The sequence below is a fragment of the Panthera onca genome, chromosome A3 (genome assembly GCF_046562875.1).
Source record: "Panthera onca isolate mPanOnc1 chromosome A3, mPanOnc1 haplotype 2, whole genome shotgun sequence".
Classification (NCBI taxonomy): Eukaryota; Metazoa; Chordata; class Mammalia; order Carnivora; family Felidae; genus Panthera; species Panthera onca.
The window spans coordinates 87,902,865-87,920,885 of NC_138341.1; the positions used below are offsets into that span (position 1 = coordinate 87,902,865).

General features: G+C 37.5%; 1 protein-coding gene across 2 annotated transcripts; it reads left to right on the top strand.

Annotated features, from left to right (window-relative positions):
* The first annotated feature begins 7,127 nt into the window (after positions 1–7,127).
* On the top strand, positions 7,128–17,693 carry LOC132663686 (sulfotransferase 1C4). 2 transcript variants are annotated; one of them, XM_060610184.3, is made up of 7 exons: positions 7,130–7,517; positions 10,603–10,728; positions 11,300–11,397; positions 11,678–11,804; positions 12,022–12,116; positions 15,232–15,412; positions 16,361–17,693. In XM_060610184.3, exons 1-7 carry the CDS (start codon positions 7,349–7,351, stop codon positions 16,474–16,476), a joined length of 912 nt encoding a protein of 303 aa, XP_060466167.1. In that variant the 5' UTR covers positions 7,130–7,348; the 3' UTR covers positions 16,477–17,693. The 2 variants fall into 2 exon arrangements, with proteins under 2 accessions (XP_060466175.1, XP_060466167.1); XM_060610192.3 differs by lacking the exon at positions 10,603–10,728 and having other exon boundaries at positions 7,128–7,517.
* Positions 17,694–18,021: the final 328 nt, after the last annotated feature.

Consider the following 18,021-nt stretch of genomic DNA (forward strand, 5'->3'; position numbering starts at 1 on the left):
AGTAGGGAAAATGGCTTACTACATGGACAAGAAAAACTGAATTCCTATCTAACAACTTATTCAAGTGTAGGCTCTAGGCATATTAAAGACTAAATGTGAAAAAATGGTAGAAGTCTAAGGATAGAAGTTCATTTAATTCACAAAGAACTCTGAGACTGAAACAAGATGTAAGGCAAAAAAAATGTTTAATAAATTTGATACATCAAAATTTTAACTTAGCTTAATAGAAAGAGAACAGAATGAGAAAAGTTATTTGTAATATCTAAAACCAAAAAGACCAATATTCACAATATACATAAAACTACCAAACCAGAAAGAAAAAGATAAAACCTAAATAGAAAAATGAGCAAAGGAGACCAGAGGAAGGCAATTTTCAGAAGAGAAAATAAAAAAATTAATAAGCATTTGAAGAGATGCTCAAAATTATTAGTAAACAAGAATCAATACAAATGAAAACAATGAGCTACCACTTCATATCTATTAAACAAGCAAAAATTAGAAAGTTAGATAACATACTGCTGGTGAAATGTACACATGTGCAGCTATCTAGAAGAGCAATTTGGCAATACCTATGCAAAATAAGTAAACAAATATTGTTTGACCCAGAAGTTCCACTGTTAGTATATACCCCAAATGAATGCATAAGCGATTCCATAAAGAATGTGCATAAGGATACTCATGTTCATGGTCCTTGTGGCCTTATTTTTCCTGGCTGGGAGTTGAAGGTTATCTGGGTGCCCATTTCCAGGAAAATAAATAGGGTAAAATGTGGTGATGCACATTCTGGGATATCAGAAAACAATTAATTATAAGCAATAGATTTACCCACAGCAGTATATAGATATCTCTAAAATACTGTGCTTAGAGGAAAAAAAGTAACCAAATGAGATACATATAAACCAATATTGTTTATATAAATTAAAAAATACACACACTCAAACCATAAGTATTCATTTTGCAAGAACACATACACCCAAAATGTACATGTTAAGTGTCATAAATTCTATGGGAAGAGGGCAATGGAGATGAGGTCTAAGGAAAAAAAAATAAGAAAGAAAGGTCTTACATGCACCAATGATGGTACTGTGCCATGAAGATTTACCTCAATTCTTTCTACCCTCTGTGTGGATAATTCCACCTCTACCACTTTCCATCATTCCTGAGACTACTGGAAAGAGTCTTATTAGAGAAAATGCATGGATGGTAGGCATGAACATTGGGTGGACAGTAGGCATAACACTGAGAAGCTCATCAGGCAATCTGAATCTGACATCCATCAGTCTCATCATAACCAGTGAAAAGTGGTGAGGAGGAGGAACAGAAAGCTTTCCTTGCCTGTACCCCCCATCAAGGTCATCTGCCATTCCCCTTAGTTTGCTATGTTCTGCTGCCCCCCCCCCCCAAGACCCATGGTAGCATATCCTCATGTGGATATGTCGGAACACAAAGGTGATGCAAAGCACTAGACAAATGTGAAGCATTATTACCAGGTCTCTGCCACATCACTACTTGAATTTAGACATCATTTTTTGCTCTTCCAATTCCCTACACATGCTCTCAAGTCATAAGACATGACTGAGGAGATAATGAGATATACCTGGGAATTGAACAGTCCCCAAAAACACTCTATTAATTTTTACCTCAGCACCACAGACATCCAGAAAGGTAAACATCCCGACATAGTCAATTCAGTACAAAGGCCCAAGAAGGAATTCATCCATTTCAGAGATAAGAAGTGCTGAAAGAGAGGGAACCAGAGGAAAGGGGGAAAGAGGAGAGAAGAGGAATGAAAAGGAAAGAATAAAGTCCTTGCTTTGGTATTAGAATAAGTATTGAAGGATTTCAAATTAATTGTGTTCAGTGCTTGTTGATAGAATTGTATCATGATAAATGAAGTACTTGTAACTGATGCAAAAGTCAAAAATAGTAGAACAAATTTTCACTGATTCTGCTACTTAGTTCTGATAAAAACTCAGGACACCATATATTTTCAGCATGAGATTAATATTTTCATGAGCAATAATAGCAACTTTTTGGCATTTCTTTCCTTGCAAGAGCACTGAAGGCTTGCCTAGACCAGGGCATGAGTGTAAAGACTGTCCATATGTTTTGCATTTACATTCAGTATTTTGTATTCATTCAATAAACCTCCATGTGGTTTGAGACCTGCACCAATTACTACCAGCCAGAGAGTTGTTGCTAAATAGTCTACAGTTTCAAACTTTGGGGACTCAAAGGAAGAGTGAATTCCACAGAGGTTTTTAGCTTTGGCACACTCCTCCTGCTTTACATGACCTGCTTGTATCAGTGGCAAAATACTCACATACCTTGCCAGGGATTAGAATTTTATTATTGGTAATTTCAACCTGTAATAGTCATACAGTGTGTGTGACTTCAATCAACTATACCAACCTTTAAAGACTTCTTGTGGCCACATTTTTCAAAGGCTTTCATTTTATTAATAGATGGTGCCTCCACCAATATACGGGTTACACAGCCCTTTCCTCATGTAAGTCATTCACTCTAGATAGATGGGAGTTAATTTGTAAATTTTGAGTTTCATTTTAAATCTTTCTACAATGTACAGTTGACCAACTGTAAGTTGTCAAGCTACAGTCTTGGATGCTGACAGCATGGACCAGATGCTTGGTCCATGACTTCACTTGTCTTCCTAGAGGCAGTGACATCCAGACCCAACATTAACCTGTGTGTTAGTAGATATGCTCTTAGCAGGGCACAGATGCTTGAAAATTGCTTCTTCCCACATTCCTCCTCTCCAGACCATAGTTCTACTGGGCTCTGCAGTAGAACACAAATGGAATTGAGTCTTCACTTTACCATTTACTACGCTCTGAAGTTTAGGCCCTTATTTTACCTCTCCAATTTTCCACCTAAATTCAAGACACAATTGCTTACCTCAAAAGATTAATGCAAAGATTAAATATGACAACATTAGCTGCCACCCTGAAAACTCTTCAATAGCTGTCCCTTACCTACACAGTATCTAACTTAAGCTCCTTTGCAACATCTAAGGTCTTGCAAGACTGGGCCTGTGCCCTCCTCTTCCACCATTCTTTGCACTCCCCCTGCCCTCCAGCAATGCTTCCCACTGACCAGTGAACACACCTAACCTCTCTGTGCTTTTGCATGTGCTAGTTCCTCTACCTAGAACACCTTGTTCTCTCTTAGTCATTTGGCCAACCTCAGTTCATCTGTTAAGCTTCAGTTTAAATGTTTTCTCTATTCTGGATGACCTCTCCCAAGTCCAGGCGGACTCCAGTTCTCCTTCTCCAGTGCTCTAGGGCATTGTGTCCATACCCCCATTAAAGTAAATATCATACTATATACTAATTGCTTTGTTGAGTATATATCTCTGCATCAGACTGCAAATTCCCTGACAGCAAAGACTGTCCCCTGAGGCAGTCACAAGATCCCACACATGGCAGGCACTTAATAAATGGTAATTGCCTCTCCCCTCTTCATCTGTGTGGGTTTATTTATCAAAGGCCAAAGGGTCCTGCTCTCGGTCTCCATCCTTTATTCCCATTGTGAATGCTGACTGCTACCTCCTCTGATCTTCTAATTTCTGAAAGCAGCTAAATCCTGGTCCAGGAGGCACATGAAGGTTCAGAGAGACTCAGCAGGGAAGTCAGGAAATAGGGACCAGTAAAATTCCAAATTCTATATATCCCCCACTGGCTATCTTTTGTTACCCTTCTGTTTCCTTGTAGAAATAAGCATCAAAGGTTGAAAAGAGCAAGAGCTTGTGTGCTTGTTTTCAGGTGAGTGAGGAGGGGAAGGAAGGGAGAGTAGACCCCACTCATTCCCCAAGTCTGGCTTGCTGGGAAAAGAGGCTGGCGGTGGCTGCTTCACAGAAAAAAAAAGGAACTACCTGAGCACCTAGGAACACTGACAAAGCAAAAGTGGCCCCCAGTCCAGAGACAGAGGTCTTCTTGTGGTTCTTGCAAAACTGCTTTAGAGACCGGGGTGCCTCCGCCCCTTTAGGGACCTTACCATCAATCAGAATTCCTAACATGTTAGCTATAGCAGCTTCCCTGCTCTTCTTGCCTTTCTTCACTGATGCTGGGAGCTCAAGAACTCCTTTTTTGGCACCAAAATACTGCCTTTTTTCATGTGAGAAATCTGGATATTGGAGAATATGCTGTATTGGGATATGCGGTAGCACAATGAAGTGTTTCATGAAACAGCAGTATCAAGAGGTCCACATGTGCCCACCATCTCTCCCTGTCCCTAAATCCCTCAAAATTAATAAAGATGGGTCAGGGCAGAGCATACATAAAGTCTCATCTAAGACACTCGACTTATACCAATTTCTGTTAATTCACTGTTTTCCACACTGAAATTTTTATGTGTCACCCACACATAATCACCCATAGTCACCCATGAGGTAGTGTCATCTCCACAAAAGAAGCTAAGTAAATCGCAGGCTAGGAGAAGAACCTGCAAAGATGCTAATAACTGGGAAGTGCAAACAGTACACGTTTGCCCACAAACCAGTGCCAAAGAGACTGGCAGTCACTCAGTTTATGTGATATTCTGAAGAGTTTTCTGGTTCAGTCATGTTTCTAATCCCACTCATTAAGCTTCCAGAGTTTTTCTGTTTTGAAGTTAGATTTAACAAGCATCTTCCTGCCTATCTAGGGTTTCCAAATAAAATACAGAACACCCAGTTACATTTGTGTTCTAGATAAACAACAAATAAATTTTTTAAGTTTAAGCATGTCCCAAATATCGCATGGGATATGCTTATACTGAAATTACATTTGTTATTTATCTGATTCAAATTTAACTGAATGTTCTATATTTTGACACAGCCTATTTTTCCAAGAATGTAATGGATTCTTGGGTTTATGTCTTAAGGAATTATCTGAGATTAAAGATTCCCTTCATCCTTACTTTACTTAGAGTTCATAACCAACCCCAATCTCTGGAGCTGGTTAAAGTAGCAAGTATCAATACAATTTATTTCGGTTTCATTTTTTTCCCTACTCACTTCTGGAACAGAATTTTGCAAAGAGAATGGCCGAAAAGCAATTTAAATTGAAAATGGTGGAATGGAAACAAGTTATGGGTAAACCATAGATGTTTCTCAATCCCTGTATAGTCTGGATGTTCAAGTCCTGTTGATTATGATCTTATTGTTCCTTCTTCCTCCTGGGTTGGTTTGAAGGCTTGGATAACAAATGAGACATTTTTAATGAACTTAAGTTAAATATTGATTCAAGGAGTGAACACAATTTCAATTAAATTTTATTCAATATTTATTTAAATAAACTTAACTCACTTTCCAATAGTTGTGTTTTACAACAGTTTGCTGTACCAAAATACATTTAGACATATTCTTTTTGCAAAAACATTTTTAAAAGAACCTGTTTAAGGAGAGTAACCAGCACTCTGAGTTTTTCTAAGAAAAATGTATTAGAAAGTCCAGTCATAATTTTTTCCAATGGATCACACTTGTGGCCTGAACACCTATTACAGTTTGCATCTGACATCCAAAGAATGCAATGAGAGTTGCAATCTCCTCTCCACACTAAGAAAGTAACAGTAACAGAGTAGAATAAGAAGGAGAAACAAGAGGAGGAGGAGGAGGAGAACGAAAGAAAAGGAGAAAGAGGAAGGGGAGGAGGGGAGGAGGGGGAGAGGAAGAGGGGGAAGGTTCAGGAAAGAATTGGAAGGGAAAAGGGCATAACTTTATCTTTGGTGCCCAATGTGTGCCAAGTCTGCAGGTCCACAGCTACTAGGACTTGGCACAGGATTCAAATGCAGGCAGTTTGACTTCTGTCTAAGGACTACCAAATCCCCAGGCTTACTCCCCACAATAATGATGGCTCAGAAAACTCACTTCTTCAATTTTCTATTTGGGTTTACTCATTCTTTATCTCAAGAAATAATAGCATGCTAGGCACTAGGTGGCATAAGTGAGAAACAAGACAGAGCCCAGGCCCTGTTTTACATGCCTTTGAGTGTAGAATAAGAGAAAGAAAATGTTAACAAGTAAATAAACAAGACTAAATTCTGATAACTGCTCTAAAGGAAAAAAAGTTGCCCCAAGCAAGGAAATAGGAGGGACCTACTTCAGATGACACTGAAACCTCATTTAGTATAAACTCAGGTAGAGTCTAAAGGGACTCATTATGAATAACCAAAGACACTCCAATCACTCAGGAACTTCCAGGAGTTTTTGAAACTCTGTTCAAGGAATCAGAGACAAATACCAAATATATTCTTTTTTTTTAACGTTTATTTATTTTTGATACAGAGAGAGACAGAGCATGAATAGGGCAGGTGCAGAGAGAGAGGGAGACACAGAATTCGAAGCAGGCTCCAAGCTCTGAGCCATCAGCCCAGAGCCCGACACGGGGCTTGAACTCACGGACCGCGAGATCGTGACCTGAGCTGAAGTCGGACGCTTAACCAACTGAGCCACCCAGGCTCCCCTATATATTCTTTGTTATATCACAAGAGACAGGAAAATTAAGTGGGTGTCCTGTAATATTTAGCAGTTAAAAACTAAAAGGTATCTGGCCTTGTTTTAGAGGTGAAAAGAGGTTATGGTTGAAACAGGAGGAGAAAACCCAAGAAGGAACCAGAAATGGTTCCAAGGAAAAAGCAAGGAGTTTTCTGCATCTCTTTTGCTTTAAATGAGACGTGCATATTCTGATACTAACACTGTATAGCCTACAAAATGAAGAGAACCTTTTCTAATAGAGCATATTTTATTTTACTCTTAAAAATAACAACACTGACCCTTCCAGATATTTGTGCTGGGAGATTCAAATCTAGGACCTTCTTGCCAACAGCCCACAGAAATTTCCCTTCAGCCTTTCAGGGAAGTTATTCTATGTTGCTACCTCCATTCACTACCTCCGTTCTGTGAGCAAATTTCCTGCAACTTTTTAATTAGCTTAACATTCACAGAAGAGACAACAAATGAATGTGAATTATTTTATGAACACAAATAAGAGAAACATAAACAACATGGCACTAAGTCTTGTTAAACTGACACAGAAGAACAGGACTGAACGTGAACATGACACAGCAGCCAGGATCTGGGAGGGCCTCTGGCAATTACGTCAGAGCCTGGATGGGAGGAGGGCTGGAGCTCATTAAGAAAAGGCCTGCCTAAACAGTAGTGCCCTGTTTCCTGGAACTGGGGCTAGCAGGCCTGTAGCTGGTTTGCACATTAATTGCCAACCATCCCCAGGCTGTCCAGGTAGAACTTGCAGTCCGAGTCTTGCATTGCCTGTACAATAACAAGAATGCAGCTTTGTGCTGACTGAGCAGTAACATTTTATCTGGTACATTAGTCTGATTTCTGATACTAATGGCCTTAAGTAAAATGGAGGATTTTAAATTTGATGGAAAAGAGCGCATACCTGTCGACTACGTGAAGGGGATAATGCAAACCATACCTACCTGTAACATCTGGGACCAGATCTGGAACTTCCAAGCCAAGTCTGATGATCTGCTTATTGCCACCTATCCTAAAGCAGGTAGGGGAGAGAGGAGAGGGGAAGGTGAAGAAGAGAGTTAGGAAGGTAAGTGGGGAAAGTACATTAATAATGAAATAAAGAAGTGGGAAATTGTTTACTGGACGGAGTGATATGGCTAAGATATATATCTTGTGGAAACTGAAACTACAGAAAAAAATATTAAAATGATGTACAAATTTTAAGATTTAATTCTTCCTATGATGTACATATTTTTTTAATTTTTTTTTTTTTGAGAGTGAGACAGAGACAGAGTGTGAGCAGGGGAGAGAGGAAGACACAGAATCTGAAACAGGCTCCAGGCTCTGTGCTGTCAGCACAGAGCCCGATGTGGGGCTCAAACTCACGAATGACGAGATCATGACCTAAGCCAAAGTCAGACACTTAACCCACTGAGCCACCCAGGTGCCCCTGATGTACATTTTTTTTACTTCCCCAGTAAAGAGTGAATGAAAGAGCTGAGAACTAAAGGGCTAGATTTATTGATTTGTTTGTTCCCAATGCAGGCCCTTACTGCAGATCCTGTAAAAAAAAAAAAGAAAAAAACAAAACAAAACAAAACAAAACAAAAAACTTCTTTGTGTGTGTGAGCTAAAAAGGGGATCCCAAGGCTGATTTGGGGAAGAGTTATGGGAGCTTTGGTCCTGCAATGCTGATTTCACCTCAGCAGCCCCCAGAAGCCCTCAAAATTCTCTCAGTTCAGGGTCTGAGAACTACTGTTTTGATTTCCATCCTCCGTCATGGCATGTTGTGAACCTACTTCCTTGTTTCAGTAATTAGTTTAACAGAAGTTGCTATAAAAGTAAGAATACTTGAGCCCAGCCACTGTATCATAAAAATTTTAGGATAAGCAGGGAGAAATAGTTCTCTACAGATTTTTGTGCATATTACATATATAGTAAAAATACACTATTTAATTCACAGCCAGATTGCATGTACATTTGCTCTTTGAAAAATCAAGTTACCTGTCAATAACCCCTCTTTCACACACACACTCACACACGCACACACACACACACACACACACACACACATAAACACCAAAAAATCTAAACCTAAGCATTTTCTGAGATTTTATGTTCAAACCTCTCTTGAGTCTTTATATCTAATAATCCTAATAAAAGACTACCAGCAGATGAGAGCCTTAGACTCCTAATTTTCTAATCTTACTCATCGTGAGCCCATTCAGGATTAAACTTTCCTAAGTTTGTGAATGTAAAAGAATTCACTGGTAAGAATCACACGTCATAGTCTTAATTTTGTCCACAACTCTACTTGATCATCATTTCAGCATAATGTTTAATAGTTAATCTTTCTCCGCCTCCCAAATGTGAGCAGCAAGATTTGGTTTATTTAAGGTTTTCATGGGTTAGGATTAATGGGGCTTCAACAATCCAAATAACACACTAAATAAATAATATGCTTGCCAGCTAATGTAATATTTAATCATCACTAAAACCTTATCCATTAATAAAGGCTAAATTTATTGGAGGGAAGAATGAACAAGCATGGATGAAAAATATGGCTTACACCTAAATTTTTAAAAGAGTAATAAATACTCTGTGAATGAGCCAAGAGAAAAAATATATTATAAAATCACTGACCTCTAGAGGATGTATTGAGAAATTCCACTCATCCCCAAACCCCTAGCAACATGTGAACCTGCCCCATTTTTAGCTGGCCCATGGCTATAAATTCAGAGTGACCACCTAAAACCAGCACAAATAGCTCTAACTTTCTTTGACTAGATAGCTGAAGAAATATTGTTCTTTTATCCTGTAATAAAAGAGTTGGCGCCAGAAAATATTAGAGACCAACTCATCTATGATATAAAATGTAATTTTTTTCATTGTTTCCTAACCTATGCCCTTCCTGTAGAGCTAAAAGCACTAAATTGACAGTATGAGGAAAGGAGTCTATAATGAGATCTGATTTCAGAGAAAATAGGAAGATTAGCCCAGATTCATGATTCAGAGAACCATTCTCAAATTGTTCATCTTCCTGACATGGATTTGTCAGAATGTCTAGTACAATAGCTCTTCATCAAAGGATGAAGATTTAGTTGGTAGGCACTGTATCAGTCAGAATCAGACAGCACACAGAAACTAACTGGGCCTGGGAGACAAAGGGCCCTTCTTCCAGTGGCTTCTTGCATTTGAGACACTGGGCAGCAAAATGTGGTATGGCCTCTGCAAAATTTCTATCTGTTGAAGCTACCTTTCAGGAAGAATGACCTCTATCTCTCTTCCACGTTTCAATGCATTTCATCAGGGGACTCTAAATAATATTCAGAATCTTAGTGGCAAAGAAGTCTAGATAATGCACTTTTTAGCATTTCAGTCCCTGAGATAAGGGGAAAATTGAGAAATGGGTGAAAATGGATACTAAGTACCAATGATCAATATCCAGCCCAGATACTAATTATTCACTTGTTCATTCAGCCAACACATATTAAGTAGCTCCTATGTAGCAGCCCTACTATGTGCTTGGGAAACGGTTTGAAAACCACATAGTGATTACTCTCCAGGAGATCATAATCAGGTGAGAAAGACCTTTCATTCTAGCTTTCTTATGAACAATGCAGCTATATCAATGAGATAACAATTCAAATTAATGGTTGTGACAGGCAAAAAAAAATGAACTGCATATTTATCAATATAGTGTCCACTCCAAATTGCAGCCTTTATATAAAAATTCATATTGTGATAACATAAGACAAATAAAAAATGATGTTTTCTGAATTCCACTATAAACCTAGCTTTAAAATTCAGAGAGATATTCTAACAAATATGATCATATTTTAAGAAATGTAGTATACTAGAGGCGACTGGGTGGCTCAGTCAGTTAAGCATCCAACTTTGGCTCAGGTCATGATCTCACAGTCTGTGAGTTCGAACCCCACATTGGGCTCTGTGCTGACAGTTCAGAGCCTGGATCCTGCTTCAGATCCTGTGTCTCCCTCTCGCTGCCCTTCCCCTACTTGTGCTCTGTCTCTCCCTGTCTCTCAAAAATAAATAAATGTAAAAAAATCTTTAAGAAATGTAGTATACTAAATGTCTGTGCATCTTCATCTTACATGTGGAATAAGGAACAACATGGACTCAGGAGATAGTGGACTTAATACAAAATGAAGGTGATGTTGACAAAAGTCAACGAGCACCTACTTATATACGATTTCCTTTCATCGAATGGATAGTCCCATCCATGAGATCTGGTGAGTATGGAATAGCAACACTTGACTATGATCCTAAATATACACTGAGGGTTTTTTACTATCACATTCACAGGCATTCAAGCTGAAAAAAAATCATAGAAAAGACATAAGAATTAATACAACCACTTTGAAAAACTAGAAAAAAATTAAATTCTAGGCATTCAAGCATTACTAATGAATTATGTGACTGTATTTTTTTAACTGTGTCTGGCCGTTGCTAAACTCCAGACATTTTCTAATGGAGTTACTGATTATACACAAGTTTTTCTTCTCCATTAGAAATTAATTGTATTCCACAAAGTTGAGCCCAAGTGACATAATTTCATCATGGAAGGGTTTGAATCTTTTAGGTTCTTATTTGTTTGGTTTCTTGTTTGTTATGGCTAAAGACTGTTTTAGCTTTAAAAAATCATTCATAAGCTAGACATATTATCTCAGATCTACTGTTACAGTGCTCTCATAGTTGCCTTGAATTGTTCAACTGTTCCTAAAGTAGTAATAATGGAAGCAGTAAGATGTTGAAGCAAATAGAAAAAAAATGGTGGTGAGTGATCAAAAATCAATTTTGCAGGTTTGGAACAAGCTAAGCAAATGCCCTCACCACGGACCCTGAAAACACATCTTCCCATCCAGTTGCTGCCACCATCCTTCCTAGAGAAAAACTGTAAGGTAAAAAGCAAAAGGAATTCACAATTTACTCCTTAAAACAACCCTAGAGTGGTCTTTAATTTCCTCTTAAGACACTTCACTTGTTAAAGAAGAGAGAGTCCATCTCTTCACAATAATCAATATGCAAATTGATTTGAGTCTTTTTGAAGTCCCACAAAAGTCAAAATCATAAGAATGCAGCATCAGAAAATCTCATCTGTATGGAATGTACCCACTTGAACATAATTTGTATGAGCAATAACCAAATATCAGTCTAATCCTCTTTTTGCTACTTTTCTAGATAATCTATGTAGCAAGAAATCCAAAGGACAATATGGTGTCTTATTACCATTTCCAAAGAATGAATAAAGCTCTTCCTGCTCCAGGAACCTGGGAAGAGTATTTTGAGAGTTTTCTGGCTGGGAAAGGTAAGAGAATTCAGTTTGTTTCTTTTCTGTCTCAAAATTCTCAAACACTCTAAAAAGAAAAAATCATTTCCTTAGAATATCTGGGCCTCTGCCTGCTTTACTGTGAAGAAATCATCAGTATGATACTCTCCCTCTCTTTAGGAAATCTCCTTTCAGTGAAATATCTGTTTGTTGGGCTTCTGTGATTCATTACCCTGTTTTTCATCCCTCCTTGCAGTGTGCTGGGGATCATGGCATGACCATGTGAAAGGATGGTGGAAAGCCAAAGATCAACACCGCATTGTCTACCTCTTCTATGAGGACCTGAAGAAGGTGAGGAGCAGTGCCATGTAAAATGTTCCCATTGGACTATAAGACATTTAAGTCATAATGTATGGACCCTACTGGGGACTCATAGATTGAAACAGGGAATAGAAAATGCTGCATTTCATTGGTTACTGCTGTCCATGAATCAAAGAACACATGGGATATCAGGAGTTTATGTATCCCATAGTTTCATCTACAATTTCCTGGTGCTCTGGGGTATGGTACACTGTTTCCATATAGGCAAAATGCAAGTGATACCTTTATTTTCCTCTTTCATATCTATTTTAAAATTCCATTTAGAAAGTAAAACATTTCCTAGCACATTTTGTGTTTTTTCATCAGTACTTGAGAAACATCATAATTTCGAGAAATGGGTTAAGAATTTAGGGTGTAATGGAAAATACTAATGATTTAGATTCAAAATTCTTGAATTCAAAGTGTGGCTTTCCCTACTGGCAATTATTCTTGGCAAGGACACTTAACATCTTAGAGATTTACTTAGTTTCCCTAAATGCAAACACTAGATAGTAATATATACTCTTCCAAGATCTACTGTGAGGACTAAATAAGATGAGGTTCATGGGAGTTTACTATAAATTATAATATACCCAATACTATCTATGACTTAACTAAATACAGGGATCTATGAAAATTAGAGTCTCTGTTCTTCAATTATCACTGAAAGCCTTGCTACTCAAAAGGTGTTTCACAGACTAGCTGCATGGGGCTCTCAGACCCCACATCAAGCCTACTAAGTCAGAATGTGCACCTTATAAGATGCCTTATAAAATGCCTAGGGGATTTGTGGGCACATTAGCTTAGATGTATGTCTCCTGGGTTCAGTCACTGCTGGGCCTCATCTAGCTGTTTCTACAGAATATCAAAAGAGTAAAACAGAATCATTTTTATTTTTTTAGTCAAGATACAATAGACAATTAACATTATATTATTTTCAGGTGTACAACATGATTTAATATTTGTATATGTTTTGACATGAGCACCACAGTAAGTCCAGTTAACATCTATCACCACAGTTAGAGAATTTTTTTCTTGTGATAAGAATTTTTAAGATCTATTTTCTTGGCAACTTTCAAATAGACAACATTGTATTATTAACTATAGTCACCATGCTACACATTACATACCCAGGACTTATTTTATAACTAGAAGTTTGTAACTTTTGTCTCCCTTCATCCATTTGCCCATCCTACTCTCTATCTCTGGCAACATCAATCTGTTCTCTGTATCTATAAGTTTGGTGGTTGTTGTTTAGATTCCACTCTACAGTTTCTTCAAACAGAAAAGGTCAGATATGCGCCCTATCTGCCCTATGTGCAGAGAGTTATCTACAGAATTCTACATTTAGATATTCAGTTAAGAAATATTATGGCAGGGAATCATATAAGGGAAATGTTTGCTCTTTAATGAATAGATATGACAAACTGAGGAAGCCATAGAAGGAAGGAATACTCTGCTGTTAAACACAGAGTAGGAAAACTCCATGTAGGTGATGCTTGTCCACATGATATCAAATGTATCATTATAGGGTCAAAATAAGAATATATCATCAGGAATGATGCCCTTTTAATGGGGTATATCCTAATGTATTATGATGCCAGGAAGAAACTTTATTGAACAGGTAGTCTAACCTTAGAATCCCTAGAGCCCTTTTAAATATTTCTGTGATCATGTTCTGGAATGCCCCCTAACTAGTCACTCAAAGCTCAATATTCTCTGCACTCTTTTTTTTTTTTTTTTCCTGGTGTAATTTCTCTTAGCTTTTCTTTTTTTTTTTCCTCTTTTTTAAAAATATTATTTAAATCCAAGTTAGTTAACATAAACTGTAATAATGGTTTCAGGAACACAATTTAGTGATTCATCACTTACATATAACACCCAGGGCTCATACCAACAAGTGCCCTCCTTAATGCCCATCACCCATTTAGTCCATCTCCCCACCCAACACCGCATCAGCAACCCTCAGTTTGTTCTCTGTGTTTAAGAGTCTTTTATGGTTTGCCTCCCTCTCTGTTTTTATCTCGTTTTTCCTTCCCTTCCCCTATGTTCATCTGTTGTTTCTTAAATTCCACATATGAGTGAAATCATATGATTTTTTTCTTTCTCTGACTTATTCTCTTAGCATAATACATTCTAGTTCCATCCACATTGTTGCAAATGGCAAGATTTCATTCTTTTTGATTACTGAGTAGTATTCCATTGTATATATATTCCATATCTTCTTTATCCATTCATCAGTCAATGGACACTTGGGCTCTTTCCATAATTTGGCTATTGTTGATAGTGCTGATATAAACATTGGGGATTCCTAGTCTATGTGAAGCCAATTAATTAAGCACTTTTGACATCCAAGCTTTTAAAGCAGAAGACACAGATGTCAGGCTATGCCTTTCTACTTTCTTTCCCCTACCACTCCTCCTAGAGATAGGGACTTCCCACGGCCACAGCTCCCTAGGGCGGTGTGTCCCTCTGATGAGGAAACATTGGAACTCTCGGGAGCACATAAACATCTGGACATGCTGGGTAGTAGAATTACTAGTCATGGGTGTCTCTTGGGCACTCATGGGTGCAAAATAGTCCTCTCCCATTCTCCTGCCACCACTTACTTCCACCACTGAAATGGTCTGGGGACATTTCTATCAATGAAACAGGAGACAGCCTCCTTAAATTGTCTTACCCTATGCTTCCACAATACCATTGCTCTTATCACCAGTCTATGGACTCTCCTTGTTGGATATTTAATTGACCAAGATCCCCACCCCCCGCGATAACTGACTTGCATGGGACACTTGGGCATAACTCTTAGTGAAACACTCTCCCTGCACTGCATGTCACTGTATGCTGAATGTTTCACTAACACTTCAGTTTTTGCTCCTATGTTAGAGCAAGAAAAGTTTAATAATTCCAGTTAATAAAAAAGAGAATATTATGGACCATCATGTTAAAATGAGTCATTTATGGATAGTTGAGCATTTGTGATATAAGATTTTTTAATTTTATCTCATAGCATGTTACTGATTACTGTTATTAATTCATTTCAGTATTCTTATTAAACCAATTGTTTTATATCAAATCTTCACTTTTCTTTCAACTCTCATCATAGAATCCAAAGCAGGAAATTCAGAAGCTGGCAGAATTTATTGGAAAAAACCTAGATCATGAAGTTCTAGATAAAATTCTCCATCACACTTCATTTGATGTTATGAAGCAGAATTCAATGGCAAACTATTCATCAATTCCTACTGAAATCATGAACCACTCTGTTTCTCCATTCATGAGAAAAGGTTTTTATATTTTCTTTTGATCATAATCTTAAAAGTGTTGTGCAACCTTTCATAGCCTTGGGGGAATTTTCTTTCCTGTGGCTAAGAAAAAAAAAAAGCTCTATAACAAATGATTCTGGGATTCTTAGGAAACCACAAATGAAATGAAAACAATGTTCAGACAATTGAAGAGTAAGGTGTGGTGTCTAAATCCCACCCCTTCCCCCCCCCAACTCTTCAGAGATCTTACTGATAAGGTGAAAACACACAGAATTAAATGAGATAAGGCAAAGAATCCATTTTATAATGGATTTACAAGGGCTTTATGCTATCAGTTAGATTTAATTCATTCCAAAATACTTACTGAGTGGCTACTATGTGCCTGGCACTGTTCTAGGTAATGTCTAGAGCAGTGAAAAAAAACACAAAATTGTCTCCCCTCATGAACATTATATTCTAGCCACAAATAAAATAAGCAAGAAGAATACACAGGATAATAGATGATGGTAAGCACTACAGGGGGAAAAGGCAATCTGTGAAAAGGTAACAGGAGTTGCAATTGGAGAATTTGGGGATTTTTTTTTTGGTTTTTTCCTCAGAACTATACCTTGAATTCTCTCACATACAAGCCCTTCCTGGTAGGTCTATACAATGAAAGCTATAGGCATAAGCACCTACCACACTTTGACGTACAAAGAGAACAGGAGAAAAAGACAAGAAATCCCCCCATGCCTGCTGTTTTAATTACTGTAGTTTCATTTCCCCCATTAATGTGACTCAGTGGGTAATGGGCTCTCCCGTTACCAGATCAGATAAGAAATTCTTCTTCCCTTCAGAATGAAATTGACAGGTTAGCAACAGAAATGTTTTGTTCAATATTGCTTCCCAGGAAGGTAGAACAGAAATATTCACACAGAAACAGGAAAATAGAGAAATACAAATTGACTCTCTCCCACATGACTGTTTCAGGGACAGTTGGAGACTGGAAAAATCACTTTACTGTGGCTCAGAATGAGAGATTTGATGAAGACTACAAGAAGAAAATGGCTGATTCCAGTCTAACTTTCCACTTCCAATTCTCATAAAAAAGAAAACAAATTTTTTTTTTAGTTTATTACCTAATTTATTGGGTAATAATTAAATTTTGTTGCTCAGATCACATAATATTGGATTAGGTTCTCAGAGTAGTTGTTTATTGTGTTTGCTTTTGTGCACTCTAAAAAAGTGGGGATAAAGCTAACAGAGATTGGGGACAAGGTGGAGAGTGGGAGGAGAATGGCAGTGTGGAAGGAATGAGGTTCAATCATCACTAGTTAAAATCCTGGCATCATTGCTAATTATCATTATGTTTAAGTTTTCTACAGATCATGTGTTTGTTAACATTAAAAATTCTTCATTCCTTATATAAGAAAACATTAAAATTTTCAGAGTAAGTGTTCTTTCAGACTAACTTCTCAACACAGCACTAAAGTATGTAGATAGTGACTATTTCTCCCAGAAAGTAATTGGTAGCCAAGTAACCATCGTGTAACTCTGTTTCCCCCTGAAACTTTCCAATTCACTTCAGTGTTCTTTCTATAATACATCTATCCCTATCAATTACCACATCCTATATACTTAACTCTCTCTCTCTCACCTCAGCCAGTGCTATGATTCAGTCTTGGAGTCATATCTTGATTTGCCTCCTTCCAGTGAATCCATAATCATATGCTAATCCACCAACAATATCTCAGTTTTTCTTGTATGAAGTCTCATTTCTATAGCCACCCTTCTGGTTCAGAAACCTTTTACCCATACTAGTGTAAGCTTCCTAACTAATTTCTCTCTTCCTCGCAAATCTATTAGGGTTACTTTCCTAAAACAGGATTGTGATTGTATTTTTCCTTAGCTCTAAATAATACTTCAATGACGCTGAATTTACAGTGGCTGAAAGATAAATCCCATGCTTTTTAGCCATCAATTCATAGGCAGCTATAAACATATGATATGGTTGATCTCATCTTCCAAACCACTTTTCTAGCTTAATTTCATCTTCTGAACCATCTCCTTACTTCAGCAAATTAGCTACTCACTGAGCCCTGATATCTTGCAGGTTCCTACCCTACTAGTTTTATTTTCACCATGCCTGTATCTGAAAACATATTCTACCTATCCAAACCATATAACATGCCTCAATAACCAGGACAAGTGGTTCATTCCTTCTGCAAATACTGAAAACTGAAGAGATCATTTGTTCTTCTGAAGTTCTCTACACTTAGTATAATTCTTTTGTGATTAAGATTAAAGTATATTACATCTCTTATATGTATATATTGTCTTTCTTGTGCTTATTAAAATTTTCGCTTATTTATTTTTTTTCAAGATAGAAACATTGCTATATACTTCATTGCATCAAACAAAATAGGACAAGCACGAAAATAAGTACCTGAAAGAATATGTCTGTCAAGGAAATTCAAAACAGCTAACTTTTTATATAGTAGTACCTAAATTTATATTTAAGTAGTACCTATAAAAGTTATCATCTTTAACTGCTGTCCAATATACTAGCTACAAGTGCCTATTTAAATTAATTAAAAATAGATAAAATCTAGTTCCTCATTTCCACCAGTTAAGTTTCAAATGCTCACTAG